At 36.7% G+C, this 15,423-nt stretch overlaps 1 protein-coding gene across 17 annotated transcripts in view; it reads right to left on the bottom strand.

Annotated features, from left to right (window-relative positions):
• Positions 1-15,423, bottom strand: part of EPB41L2 (erythrocyte membrane protein band 4.1 like 2) — a 112,310-nt gene that overhangs the window by 37,061 nt on the left and 59,826 nt on the right. For all 17 annotated transcript variants that reach the window (XM_051615537.1, XM_051615541.1, XM_051615548.1 and 14 more), the window contains 4 exons: positions 14,187-14,291; positions 8,530-8,572; positions 2,217-2,292; positions 10-228 (listed from right to left, as the gene is read on the bottom strand). In XM_051615537.1, the coding sequence (XP_051471497.1) occupies positions 10-228; positions 2,217-2,292; positions 8,530-8,572; positions 14,187-14,291 (443 nt within the window). The remainder of the gene's footprint in view (positions 1-9; positions 229-2,216; positions 2,293-8,529; positions 8,573-14,186; positions 14,292-15,423) is intronic.

Below are 15,423 nucleotides of genomic sequence, written 5' to 3'. Positions count from 1 at the left end.
CTGACACACCTGTGGGTTTTGTGTAGCTCAGCTACTTTCTCTTCCATTTCTTGAGTTTGATTGGGTGCAAACTGGAATTCACTTATGTAGTCACCACGGTGCTCCTCTGGGTCATGATCACCCAGCTCAGCCTGCAGGGTATACGAACCAAGGAGGGCATGAGTCACAAAAGAACACGGCAGTCGACCAGAAAGAATATCCTGACGAAGCTGTAGGCACAAGAAGTATCTGCAAGACAAAGGAAAGGGGAAACAAACAAAAAACAAGAACAGAGAAAGTGTTACCAATGGCAAGTTCAGGATACGGTAGAATTTATCAAGATGCATGTAATCATATAAGCATATTTTCAAATAGAACATTGTATTCGTAACTTGTTATACCTTACGTTATGTGAGCATTATTGCAACACAGTAAACCTGACTTCCATTTTTAAGAGTCATTATTACTTTCATAAATAATCTGAAGAGCAGGAAAAAAATCAGATTTCAATATAAATTAATGAAAAAATGTAGCTACTTTGTAACAAAAGCTAAGGAATCCTTCATTTCACATTGTAGCCTGCAAGTATCTACAGTTTACAAAAACCCATGCGTTTCTTCAAAATTTCTCTTTGGCTTAAAAAGTCTAACTTTTATATCCTTTGCAGTTCATGAGTTAATCAAGTAACGTGATACTAAAAAAAAAAAAATTAAAACAGTTTAGTACTGCACCCATAACTGCCTTCCTTAAACCATCTCTGTATCAGAATTTTATGTCAGGAACTGCATACAGTCTTCTACCAAATATAAGTAGTTAACAAGCAGTAGACATCCTACCCTAGCACAGATTTTTTTCATGTACATTTTAAAAAAGTTTTACAAATAAAGCTTAAATTTAAAGGAATTTAGTTTTAAGCTATAATAATTAAAACGCTTTCATCAGTTGACACACAAGTGAAAAGTTAACCAACTCGCTGAAAATCTTCAATGAAAACACAGCCAGCCTCTTCTAAATACACTGCACATGAAATGGCTTAAACTATTTATAGAAATACAACAGCTACACACCTGTGTAACTATCTTATTTTGTGCAGCAGACCGATCTGATGTGATGCAGTGTAACAAATACCCTGCCTCAGTGGAGTCAGCTAACAGTGTTTAGGGTTTTCAAAACCGCTGACAAAATGAGCATCGATTCCCTGCACTCTAGTTATGCCCTGATTATGTCAGTCTCACAATGCTACTTTTTAGGTGCCTAGTACCCACTGCATTCCAAGTACTTTCTAACTATGAACTTTAGAAGATAACGATCTTCCAGTTTTACTATGTTTTGTGATTTTATTTAATTCTTACATATAAAACTCTCTTTTCACCAGCCTAACCTAGGTGATTACTAAAGTTCCTTGGATCCCATGAGTTTTGCTCTTAATATCCATGCCCTCACCCTCATTTGCTATATAATAAAGCAGCAGCCCAAAAATAACTGCTTCTGTCAAATATGACCATTCACATCTTACCTCCTGCCCAAATCATATCATAGAATAGAACAGTATGGTTTAGAGGGAACTTTAAAGATCATCTAGTTCCAACTCCCCTGTGTGGCCAAGGACACCTCTCACTAGATCAGGTTGCTCAGAGCCCCATTCAACCTGCCTTTGAACACTTCCAGGCAGGGGGCATCCACAGCTTCTCTGGGCAACCTGTTCCCGTGTCTCACCATGCTCACCTTAAAGAATCTGCTCCTAATATCTAACGTAAATCTCTCCTCTTCCAGTTTTAATCCATCACCCCTTGTCATTTCTTTACAAGCCCTTGCAAAAAGTCCCTCCCCAGCTTTCCTGTAGCCTCTTCAGGTACTGGAAGGCCACTCTAAGGCCTGGAGCCTTCTCTTCTCCAGGCTGAATAATCCCAACTCGTGCTCCAGCCCTCTGATCATCTTTGTGGTCCTCCTCCGGATTCTCGAGGAGTACGTTGGAGGCTCCAGAACTGGACACACTACTCCAGGTAGAGAGTATCCTTACTTATGATTAAATGCTTCTTTTTCAGGTTTATTCCTGAAGCTTTCACTTTGCCTTTTCAACCATGTTCCAAAAAGCAATTAATAAAAGAGCATCTATAGTATTCTACAGCAATAATCAAACCTGTTATGACATCCAGAAACTGAAGATGACATTTCATATGGCCTTCATATTAGACTAAGAGTAAATTTTTAAGTTTAAAATTACAAACTATGCATACCTAGTGATGTCTTCAGTCAACTGTGAAGGATCAGGAGGATAAAACTTCACATTAAAGGTGAATATCCAAGGTAAACCTAAACATGGGAAATGTCTGATTGTTAATCTCAAATGAGTTGAAGCAAGCAAAGAAAAAAACCTGACTCAAAAATGTTAGGCAGTCATATATATCTCAGATCACTGGAACCTTGAGGAAAGTTTTTTCCCTTTTTTTACAGTATATTAGTAAGAAGCATAGAACATTTTCATTATAAGATACTAACTCATATACACATACAGTGAAAGATTAGCAAGTTAGAAATTATTTTTAAAGATTTTTCCAGTAAATTATGTAAATATCAGAAGAAGATTTAATTTTAAAACTACCATAATAACGCTTTAAAGATACTATGTGTTCAAAGACACATGCACTACATTTGTGCTTATTTCCAGCTCCTCCAAGACTAAGTCTTCCCCTGTTCAAACTGTTCATTTGGGAGGCTGTAAATGAACCATGAACACGAGATATGAAAATGAGGCCCATGTGGCATACAACAGAATTGTAATTTTTTTTATTTATACAGAATGCATGGAAGTTAAAACATAACAACCATTCCTCTGTTTAAATTTTTTTCTGACATTTTAGCAACTAATATCAATAATATTTTAAGTTTAAATTCTCATGTGTTAGAATTGTTAACAACACATGCATTTTTTAAGCAAAAGCATGATTAAAATTTAATTATTAATTTGACAAAGTATACATTGCTGTAATCATAGCTCTGGCTTTAAATATTTTTTTAAGATTTGAAAGCTGAAGTAATTAATCAATTGTTAAAATACATTCTCAGAATGTTACTCTACCAGTTTTGTAACACTATGTGCAAGTAGAATACGTTCTTTGGGAAGTACCAACAATTTGACAATTATGTAGAACTTTACTAATTCAACACATTTTATTAAGTACAATGCAGACATAAATACGGAAGCAAATGCAGTTGAGCTTTATCATATCTTTATCATATCATAATCAAAGTAACAATACAATGTAGATCTGCTAAAAATCATAAAGGAAGACAAGCCAATAAATCTCCTCTTGCCCTTTTTCTCCTAATACAAATGATATTATGGTGAAAGATGTAGAAAATACAATATTTTGTTTAAAAGTTCATAAAGCTTGTTAATCTTTGGACCATAACTTTTTTTTTTTAAATCTGTCCTACACAGTTAAATCATGCTTTGAAAAAAATGTGTATTTTAGCAACAACAAAGAGATTGAAATGGCATTTCCAATATTATCCTATAAAAAAGTGCTGACGTTTGTTCTTTTAAAAAAAAATGAAAAATTGAAGTTTGACAGCTGTTAAAGGTGAGGAGGTGGTTTGTGTCAAAATCTCTAGTGTATTTCAACATTTCAAAAATTATTTCAAGTTTTGAGGCATGACCACTCATTGAAGCACTTCAATTTCTGCTTTTATGTGAACCTCATTCTCCACCTGGCTGCCAAGTCATTATTTCCTTTGGAGAGCTCTGTTTTTTAGCACACCTTAATGTTCACAGTTATCAATTATTTGTTAGAACAAAACCAATTAGCTTACAAAGTCTCAGGACACCTTACAAAACTCAGGACTCCTTAAATTAAAAAGTCAGGTGTATTGGATGTACATACAGTGGTGAAATACAGAATCACACAATTGTGATGGTTGGAAAGGAACTCTGAGATCATCGAGTCAAACAAAAAAAAACAAAAAAATTTAAACTCACAAAAAATAACCAAAAAACACCCAGAAAAAAACCACACAACCTCAGCCACTAAAGCATGCCCTGAAGTGCCACATCTACATGTTTCTTGAATACCTCCAGGGATGGTGACTCAACTGCCTCCCTGGGCAGGCTGTTCCAGTGCCTGATCACTCTTTCAGTCTTCATATTATGCAGTCTAAACCTCCCCTGCTGCAACTTCAGGCCATTTCCTCTTGTCATGTCATTATCCACTTGGGAGAAGAGGCCAACACCCACCTCCTTTCAGGTAGTTATAGAGGGTATAGAGGTCTCCCTTCAGCCTCCTTTTCTTCAGACTAAATAGTTCTGTTCCCTCAGCCTCTCCTCATAGCACTTGTTCTCTAGATCCCTCACCAGCTTGGTTGCCCTTCTCTGGACATGCTCCAGCACCTCAATGTCCTTCCTGTAATGAGGGGCCCAGAACTGAACACAGTGCTCAAGGTGAGGTCTCACCAGTGCTGAGCACAAGGGGGAAATCACCTCCCTACTTCTGCTGGCCACACTATTCCTGATGCAGGCCAGGATGCTGTTGGCCTTCTTGGCTACTTGGGCACACTGCTGGCTCATGTTCAGCCAGCTGTCCACCAGCACTCCCAGGTCCTTTCCTGCTGGGCAGCTCTCCAGCCACTCTTCCCCAAGCCTGTAGCTTTGCCTGGGGCTGTTATGACACAAGCGCAGGACCCAGCACTTGGCCTTATTGAACCTCATACAACTGGCCTTGGCCCATCAATCCAGCCTGTCCAGGTCCCTCTGCAGTGCCTTCCTACCCTTGAGCAGATCAACACTCCCACCCAATTTGGTGTCATCTGCAAACTACTGAGGATGCTCTCAATCCCCTCATCCAGATCACTGATAGAGATTGATCAAGACTGGCCCCAAAACTGAGCCCTGAGGAACACCACTGATGACCAGTCACCAACTAGATTTGACCCCATTTACCACAACTCTCTGGGCTTGGCCAGCCAGCCAGTTTTTTACCCAGTGAACTGGTAGACACTTGTCTATACCATGATCCACAAGCTTCTCCAGGAGAACGCTGTGGGAGACAGTGTCAAGGGCCTTACCAAAGTCTACCTAGACAACATCCACAACCTCCCCCTCATCCAATAGGTGGGTCACACAGTCATAGAAAGACATCAGATTTGATAAATCTCATTGGATCATCTACTGCAATCCAACTCAAGACAGAATTAACACAAAAATACCTTTACAAATGTCTAACACTACTACGTATATACATAGCATGAATAAGCAGAATTAAAGCTGGAATAGGTTAGTACACTTCCATCATTTATTTCTCATAAAATAGCATAGTTTTATTAAAACCTCCTGACACTGAGTAAGACAAGCTTATTAAGAGATGCAATTGGACCAAAATATTTATACAAGAAGTGCTAAGGGAGAGTTGTCATGTTAATGGGGCTGTGGGATGGGGAGACATGGATGAAGGATGTGTCCTTCCAAACAGGTACTAAAGCAGTCTTCAAGTTTTCCTGGAATGAAGCAATATTTCCTGGTATGAAGCCATTTTTCCTGGTCTAAAGTTGAAGCTAAACTAGCCACAGATGAATTTCTGTTTGAACTATTTCTCCTTCTTGGCAGCATTTCTACAGTTAAGCTTTCAGAAAGCACTGTAAGCCAGGAGACCCAGATGTCATTTGAAGAAAACAAATCCAAAAACCTATATTCTTTAGAAAAAGCTAAAATGAGCATAAATCCTTGGAATGTACAGACTATGTAAAAAAATGTCCATGTCTAAATCATACTAATTCTCATAGTTAAGCCACAGAAAAAAAATTGCAGCTGACTTTCTACTAAATATTTTCTGGACAGTTGGTGACCTTCTATTCTGCCTCATTACTGAAAGCACATTTATCCTCTGAATATAGACTAGCAAGTATATTACAATGTGCACAGTCTATATTTATACTTCTCTCTACAACGTACTGTTTATAGCCACATAATAGATGCACACAAACTTAATTGTTTTCACACAATAATGCACACTATTACTGGCGCTTTGAATTGGTGGCCAACACACAAAGAAAATGAAATCTGATATTTAAAATTATATTTAGCATTCTGTCCCTGATAAAGCTCTCTGTTTTGATGATTTATAATATGGGCTATATAAATGTCAAAAATGTTTCTAGCCAGCTTGTTACCTCAAAAATGCTTCTGTGGCAACTTTAGGCACATTCTTAAGAGAAAAAGAATGCAATATAACCAACCAGCTAGCAGCATACAATTAACATGATTCATCCTATTCCAAGTGGGAAATCAGTGAGGGTTGTTGTTTTTTTTTTTCCAGTAAAGGCTTTTCTGGCTTTTACTGATGATACCTTTGTGTCTCAGCTAGCATTTTTCGGGTACTGTGTGACTAGGACACATAAACTGCTCATAGACAGATGTAAAAATGTCCCATAAAATGAAGACAACTACACTTCTTCTATAATTTTTCTTAAGTTACCATCAAAAAAATTTAAAAAAAGGTATTTATCCAGTCCACAGTTTCAAAAACACATCAGAAAACCCTAGAGTCCAGCTAGCCCTAGTTGAATTAAGATTCAGCTCATAAACTCAGACATCTCCAAACTGCAAAATCATTCTTTATAATTAGTAGACATGCAGGACAACTCTTCCCTTGGCATAGGTGCTTATTTCTCTTCACTACCTGTATGCTACACTCTAGTCTAATCTGCTTAGATCAAAATTAGCTACAACTTTTATAGATACATAGTTATTTTCACAGAAGAGAGGGATATAAAATAAAGGGATATTCAAAGTGCGAGCACATGCCTTAATTAATTCTAACTTCCCTTAGCTCTTTAAATACAAACTTTAAATTTCTTAAATATTTTAGTACATTGTGCTACAAAACTCTAAAACTGCTGTATTATTCTCACAGAATGATATTTATGCATTTATCATCATTCGGTCTATTGTGCAATTTGAAAATATACCTATTCAAACATAACTTTATTCTTCTATATCATCATCTTTCCTGAGCAGTTGCTTAGGCTGTATTGCAGAACATACCACAGAACTAGGAATATATAAAAATCTATTTAAACTCCGTGACATTCCCAGAACTACTGTAATTGTTGGCTTAGTACATCTCAAAGAATGGGCCAGTATTGCATTTGGCTGCTTTTAAGTTCCCCAGTCTGAATGACTGGATGTCCATTAACAAAAGGATGTTGAGAACAGTCTTCAGCATGAAGAAACAAGGTTTACATTTATAGCTCATGATTTCCCACCAGCTGCCTTACCTATTGAGCTATTTCATCTGTTCTAACCCACTTCCACAGAATTACAGATTATTTCCTTCACCCCCATCAAGAATTAAACTGATTCAAGTAATAAGCAAATTAGGTTTTCTGTCTTCAGTCATTCAGTTAATCACTCTTTTTGAAAAAGGAGACAGCTTTTCTCTCACCATAACTATTCTCTCTTTTGATGTTAGGGGACACAGTTTCTTTCTACACTAGACTGCCAAAATGTAACTATATACATATCACCTACTCCCATCATAGCCAATGGAAGAAAAGGGGCAATTGGTTTGTTTCCCCTCTCAGTCACCTCTTTCAGAATGCACTCATGTCCTTAAAGTGCCTGTTCCTACAAAAATCAGGTGCTTTTACCTTAGGGTAGCCATAGTTAACCCAAATCATATCTGGGATTTGACTAGTCCAAGGTCAATTGCTATTGCTTGTACCATCATAATATTCAAGCTGAAATTCTTAATTTTGCAAAAGCCTGAATCCTCTTTAGATGTAGCAATTTTCAAGAAGATAGTAACAGAAATGTAAGGATGCCACCTGTCCTTGATAGCATTAATTACATGTTTTAACACATACCAGTGGATGTCTAATTACATGAGTTAAAAAAAAAAAGTCAATAATTGAGTTTCCTGAAGAGATCAGGCTAGCTGGAAGCAAACAAGCTTTTTGCCACCTCTGTAGCCCTGAGAATGTAATTCTCAGACAGTAATTTGTAGATCAAGTTCATTAGACAAAGTAACATCAGTAATTGCTGAGATCCAACATGACTAACCAGCCAAAGGCCAACCTGAACAATTGCAGAATCATGAAGAAGGCTTTCTTGATTAAAAGTGCTACAGCTGGATCACATTTCCTAAAAGAGTCCAAAGTCAGTCTCTTAAGTAACTTACACTCTTACTGTGTGTGAAGTCTAAATATGCAAATCTTATCATCATCATCTCTCCCCACTTACATTTCCTATCAGGCACTAACTGAAGAGGGTTTCTACCCAAAAAAACCATAAACTGCCTTGTCCTGCTGTTTTCAGGCAGCAGCCAGCATAATGATTATTTCCTATAGCACAAGTCTGAGCCATCCTTTCCTTGTTGGACAGGAGTCTGAAATAGAAGCTTCACTTTCTGTTCTAAGGCTCAGTATGTCATCATCAGATATAACTTATTTTAGTGCTCTAGGTATACAATTTAGTCAACATCCAGTCTACTAAGTTTATGAAGAAGATTTCCATGAGAAAATAAAACAATTGTAACATCTGAATACAGAAGTACTTACTTCGAATTTGTCTCTTAATTTCCTTTGAAGAATCTAGCCAGTTCTGAAAAAAACCAAACAAACAATAAACAAAACAGCACTTAACATTATTTCAGTCTTAAGGTGGTCATTTCATACAGTGCAGTTAAAGTCTGTATTGTTCAGACATCTGTTCTACTTTAAAATAACCCAGAGAATTCTAAAATTGAAGTTGTGATTTGCTAGTCTCCCCACCCATGTACATAAATGATTGTGCAAGGTGACTGCCTTCATGGTTTTCTAATTGCTTTACACTGTTCATGCCCTGTAATTTTGGAATGTGGATAGTCTTACTGTGGAGGTGTTCTAGCAGATTACATCTGAGAAATGCAATCCCCTCATACTCCTTTTAATGACATGAGAATTTTCAGGAAAGGCTGTGTAATCTCTACATTCTGTGCTTATACTTAAGACAATACTTCTCTTGAACTCCAGATATAATTTTTCTTAAAGCATATACATTTTAGTTCTGGTAACATTCAGAGGTGCTTGGAAAGACCTAATCATATTTCATGCTTTTTCTTCTGACCTTCCCAAAGCAAAGTTTTCTATGAACACATATTACATTTACACTGACACACAGGGAAAGTTCAAATTTAGATAACTCAGCCCTATTTTAGGCAATGCAAATAAAGCCAGCTTTTCATATTTAGATGCCTCACTACTAAATAATATATTCTATTCTCAACACCAAAATATTTTATATAATCTGTGCACCCTATTAAATAGCTCACAGCATTTCAGCTACTACTGATATGTGCGGAGACTTTGTGACTCATCATACCAAAACAACTTTGGTGAGACTAAGAAACCAGTAACGCATACTCATCAGTAACCCAGACAATTATGTTTACTAACTTTATCCATAGATGTTAGAAAAGAGATTATGTGAAAGACTAGAAACATAAGCCTTTTAACTGCAGTTACTAAGAATTTACTTTGTACAACTGTTTGTACCATTATTTCCCACACATACAGGAAGCCACACATATGCATACAACCAGCCTGCCAGAAGGATTTAGGACATGTAAAAGACAGAGTTGTGTCAACTGGAGAAGAATTAGCAACTGACTTGCAAGGTCAAGAACAGCATTTGCATTTCCACAAACCTCTGCACATATTAGCAGCTTTAAATTCAGAGGGACCTCAGTGCCAGCATAAATGTTGCTAAGAGCTTCCTTCTACCAGTGTTTCTTGCCTAAGCTTGCCAACCAGTGGATATAGGGTATAATGGGACTCACCTTTCAGTCCATGGTACCAAACTGCAGATTAAACAATTGTTTTCCAATACCATACCCCTCAGTCTTTACTACAGGCTTTCCCAGCCAAAGTCAAAATAGTTTAGGAGAATATGTAACTTTTTGCACTAGTGCAAATTCTTAATGTAGATTACCTCTGCTGATAAAGGATGTGGCTTCTAGGAATATGACCCAAAATACTAAGTTCCCTGCAGTAAATGACCTCGATCCCAGTTGGTTTTAGTACAAATGCAGCATGTGTGTTAGAAAAATACTGTTTACAAATTAAATGCAAAAACCCTTCTTTATCATTTTATATGTGTAATTTAAAAAAAGAAATTTCACATTTCTCACTTTAAGAAGTCTGCAAAATCTTCATTTCATAGCTACTATAATTCTTCCAGACATGCACAGTCCATAACATCATTACCAAGGAAAAGACATAAAACACTCCTCCAAAAAATCTGGCTAACATTTATTCTGCTTAAGTCAGAAAACCTGCAAACTAGAGCCTTGACATAGAAAGGCCTTGGAAGACAACAGAAATCTTCAAATTTTAGCTGAGACTCACTTCAGCCACAGTTATCACTCTAGGACTTCAGTTTTGGCATTAATTCTGTTCTGAAAAGATACACAGCCATATTCTTCCGATTACAGAGATAACTGGAAGTAGCTTAAAATCTTAAATTTAGGTAAGTATAGTAGACAGTAAATAAGTATTGAATATAGCATGGCATAACTACTGCAGCAAACCAGGATTCATGAGTATACATTACTTTCAGTGCTTTATCTTTTATCATTATAAAGTAGGAGAAAAGAAAATACAGAATAAGCTGCAGATGAGAAGAATAATCCTTTCTTTACAGAAGTTATACAGTAAATAGTGAATTTTCTGATTTTCCAAATCTGGAGTAAGATTATTGGAAGCAGACTTTGCCACTAACTTTCATTACTGTTCTGTCAAATAAAATCAGGTATTTATATTCCATTTATATACTGAACTACAAGGATGGGGCTTTCCTGCACCTCTGCCTTTTGTTACGGATAAACCAAACACTATTCAAGAATTTGCTCTGAAATACACCTCTAAATCCAGAATAGAAAGGTCTGTCTTTCAAAACAAAAGAGGATGTGTATATACAGTACTTTGCTCCAATACGCAGAAATCTATTGGTTTAATTTGTGAATGACAAGGTTATAGAGCAGACAAAGTAATGAACTGTCAAAGAACAACAACCTGTTCTCTACCAGCACAAAAGCATTTTGTATAAATCCAGAAAAGCAGCATTTGAGTTGGTGCCCAGAACATAAGAACAGAAGTTTTCTAACACTTCTGCAGACCAATTACATTGTGAATGGAGCATTCATAAACTTTTGAGGGTGTAACGCAATGAAATCACTAACTTTAAAGCAATAAACTTAACATTAGCAAACCCGCTAAAGAGGTCATTAACGAGTAATTTGACCTAAATACTTTTTAAAGGTGTACAAAAGCTAACAAAAATCAGTCTGATCTGAAGACACAGCATCTCTCCCAGCTGCACAGAACACACAGATAAAAAGTTAATGGGACTCCTCCTCCAATGGTACCCTAATGGTGCACTAGGGAGCAGCTCGAATTCAGAAGAGTGCCTGGCATTCAGTTTCCACACCCCACAGCTGCCATCGAGTTCAACAGCTGGCTCATAAATGGGTGGCTGTGATGAGTGCACAAGAATGAGAAAAACACATCATTCAGCATTTAGTACTGATTGGCCTGGAGGCCAGAGATTTGAGGCATTTTAATCCAAAGAGGCAAGAGTCATAACAGGAGGAAAAAAAAAAAAAAAAAAAAGCATCAGATAGAACTGGTACTGAGATGAAAAGAAACTTCAAACTTACTACAGATGTGAAAAAAGAGAAGGCCCTAAAGCCAGTAGAAGTTCCAAGTCTCTAAGCTTTCTTTGATGGCTATTGCTGAACACAATTGATCTGCCCCCCACAGTTCCATCTATTAATTAAATAAAAACATAAAATTTAGTATTATTTTTTTATGTTGAGACACATGAATTGATTGAATTGATGAACTCCATCCACATATTTAAAAAATCCCTGTGATAACAAAAAACAGTGCTCCAGTCTTAGTGAGCACATTTGGTGTTGCTATACCATTTCAAATTTACCAGTGTGAAAGAAATGACAGGTACAGTTATCAGCACACAACTAGTAATTTTGCCATATTAAGACACTGTAGTAGCTACACTTCACATTTATCACTCATCCAAGTGACTGCTTCATGCCAAAGCTCATATTTTCAAGTTCTTCTTTGAAAACCTGATGTTCCCAATCATCATCTGAAAATCACAACTTAGTGCTGTAACAGAGGCATAGTACCATCCACACACTGGCACTTCAGGTACAAACTAGAGCATATGGCCTATCCATAATCAAATCACAGGAACCCCATTATCCAGATATTTCTCACTTAGTTCATGTAAATATTTAATTTAGGAGTGTTGCTACAGTAGTACCTCCATAGTCAATGGCCAGGGAGCTCAAGGATTCATTTAGGCTGAAAGGGACCTCTAGGGAATAACTGGTCTCACCCAAGGCATAGTCAGGTGCGGAATAGATCAGGTTGCCCAGGCTTATATCCAGTCAAATTTTTTATGTCTTCAAGGATAATGACAAATGAACTTTTTTAAAGGTGTCATACACTGTTCTCCACTCACATGACTAAGAAATTCCAAGAAATCTTTTATTCCAACTAGAAGCACATTAGAAGCTAAAAGAGACCTAACTCTACACCAAACCAGCCTTTTCTGCTCTACTTTCAAAAGCCAAAGGCTCCTGCCTAAGATCTACTCAAGTGGCCTATTTTCTGTTACACTTCAAGGATCCCAGATCTACTATTAGACCTCTTCTCTCTTGCCAGACACCAGACTATTGCTTTATGTTATCTTGCTCTGTGTGTACAGTATAGATTTTCAGTAGTAGCACAAACAAAAAAGGCAACATGTGATAAGAACAAGTAATAATTAAGATTATGATAACACTCAGAGGATCAACTGAGATTGTTCGTTCTTCCAGGAAAGAAGCTCTCATTTCTATAAATGGCTTACATATCAAGAAAAGAAAATATCCAAATAAAAATACATCAAGCCCACTTAATATATGGGGATCCTTAATACACAAGGGAGATGAAGCATTTTGCTCCAAGCTGCAGAGAAAGCCTTGCAGCAAAGCAATTAATTAATTAATTAAAAGAAAGTTGTAAAAAATTCAGATTTATTTAGGCCACAAAATTAGACTTCATTTCAAACACAACAGTGGGATAAGAAAGATGACAGAAAAAAAGCAAAACCTTCTAGACTAAGCACAGGACTCATATAATGAAGTTGCCTGCTAGAAATACAGAGGTGAAAAGAATTTTTTCTCCATTTCAATTTTTACATATTAGTCTGTGAGGGAAAATTTGACCACAGGTATGTCTTTAATTACGGACAAAGCTGGTCTATAACTAACTGTTCAGACACTGAGAAAAGCTAAATTAACTTCTGTTAGTTAGTAGAACGCACGCACCAACTGATGTAACGTTTTTCTCAGTTCAGCTATTTAGATGCGCTCAACCATTTAACATGTAAGCAAGCACAAAAAAGGATTGAAAATAAGTTACCAAAAGGTACTTGAAACCATATTTGACTACAATCATATCCAAACACCTCTTCACTTGTAAAAGTAGTATCCGCTAGAGATGGGCTAGCTCCAGTCTCATCTTCACAAATACCAAAATTTTCCTGAAGCTTAACATTAATAAAAAAGGAAATCAAAGGCCTAATGGTTACAGACTTTGGGGCAAGGTGTCCTTGACTTTTCTGCTCCAAGTAGTATTAAACATATATGAGAAAAGGCAGGAAAATTACTGAAAAGTCATGTAGAAGATTTTTTTTGTAGTAGTAGTAGTACTTCTAATCCAAAGCTTTGCTCATTTTCTGTTGGGTTTTTGTTGTTTTGTTTTTTGTTCAGTTTTTTAAAATGTAAATAATTAAAGTGTTCAGTAATTTAGGGAGTTGTCAGACTGTTAAGACAAATAAATTAATTAAAATTACCTATCTTCATTTGCAGGAATGGCACACTGTTTAACTATACTGTCATACCATTTCACCTAGCAGTTACTCAGTTTTCTAATGAAATGCAGATATTTTAAATATTACCCCACTCTAAAGAATGAGTGCTTTGTTAGATATCAACATACACATTAGCATTTTGCACATGTTGCTAGCTCACATCAAATAAGAATTGTCATTTTGCAAGAGTTTACCTAAATGCTTATAATGGTATACATTTAGTAGAACATACCTACTAAACTATTGAAGTCAGTAGCAATGTAGAAAAAAACCCAAAGCCCTCATATAGGCTTACCTTCTGTTCTGAATTCTCATAAAACAATAGTCCAAAATAGTCCTTTTCCAGTAAATTGAGATGCTCACACACTTTGTCAAACAGCACTTGGCCTTTTGCTCTTTTCTGGAAAAAAAGAAAAAGTACTAACAGTAAGTAATTCAATGGTTACTTCGTCAAGAAAACTTAAAATATCAACAAAATAATTATAAAGTTGTAACTTTCTTACAATACACTGTTCACTATATTTTGAAACCTATACATATCACTGACAAAAGTAAAGACATTTCTGTTTTTTTCAGTTAATAAAAAAAAATTTACTTGAATGCACAAGGAAAATTCAGTACCTAAATTGATTTAAGTATTTTACACCATATTACACTTAGTGCAGAGGTTTCAAGAAGCAGAAAATAAGAAAAAAGGGCTGCCTTTTATCTCTAGTTTTATGGACTCTCTTAGGACCCAACAAATCTACTGGAATAACATAAATAAAACCCATCTCAAGGAATTTTATTCTTCCCAAAAGAGTACTTCTGGAAGTCAGCTTAAAAACAAAACACCAAAACCCATGACATTTTTATTTAAGGTTAGTTTCAATATCATAGTCCGCTAGTTTATAGTAGTAATCCAAGACTGATCAGCATTTCACCATGCTCCTAAGAAGCCTGCTTGCTGTAGCTCAGTATTACTACAGCTTAAGTAAATGCCAATTAGTCCTGAAGTTGTATCTGTTCTTCCTGTACCTATAAGTGGAATGTAAAAATGGGCATCTCACATCTTCCTATTGCTGGCAATGAAAAGCAGGCTCAGGCCCTACTTCTGTACATTGAGTTTGAGGGAAAGGATTTGTTGTACTGGAGACAGCAACAGACAGGAGACAAAGCTTTAGAGCAGATGGGTCACAACACATACTCAGGGTGGGGAAGTTGAGAAATTCTTTCCACAGTCAAAATTTGAATATGAACAGCATACAGTCTCCCAGTTTGAGCCAACTCCTTCATGACTGTTCTGCTATTTGTGGCATTTATCAATGAGGCCCCAACATGGCATTTTCAGAGGCTTGTCAGCTTCAAAGAATTTTTGCATTTGCTTATTCTACGAATTTCAGTAGATGCCATACACCACTGAAATTCCACAGAAATGCCATCAACTGCCCCTGTGTAGGCCCTGGTGACACTGCAGCCATTGTCCCCCAGACACTGGCAGAGCACTCGCAATGCCCCAGCTCAGCTCTGGCCTGCAGCTCAGCTCCGTGGCC

Source organism: Apus apus, chromosome 3 (genome assembly GCF_020740795.1).
Source record: "Apus apus isolate bApuApu2 chromosome 3, bApuApu2.pri.cur, whole genome shotgun sequence".
In the NCBI taxonomy this organism is placed as follows: Eukaryota; Metazoa; Chordata; class Aves; order Apodiformes; family Apodidae; genus Apus; species Apus apus.
Note: the sequence above shows the minus strand (reverse complement) of the source record. Positions and strands in the feature narration are given on the sequence as shown.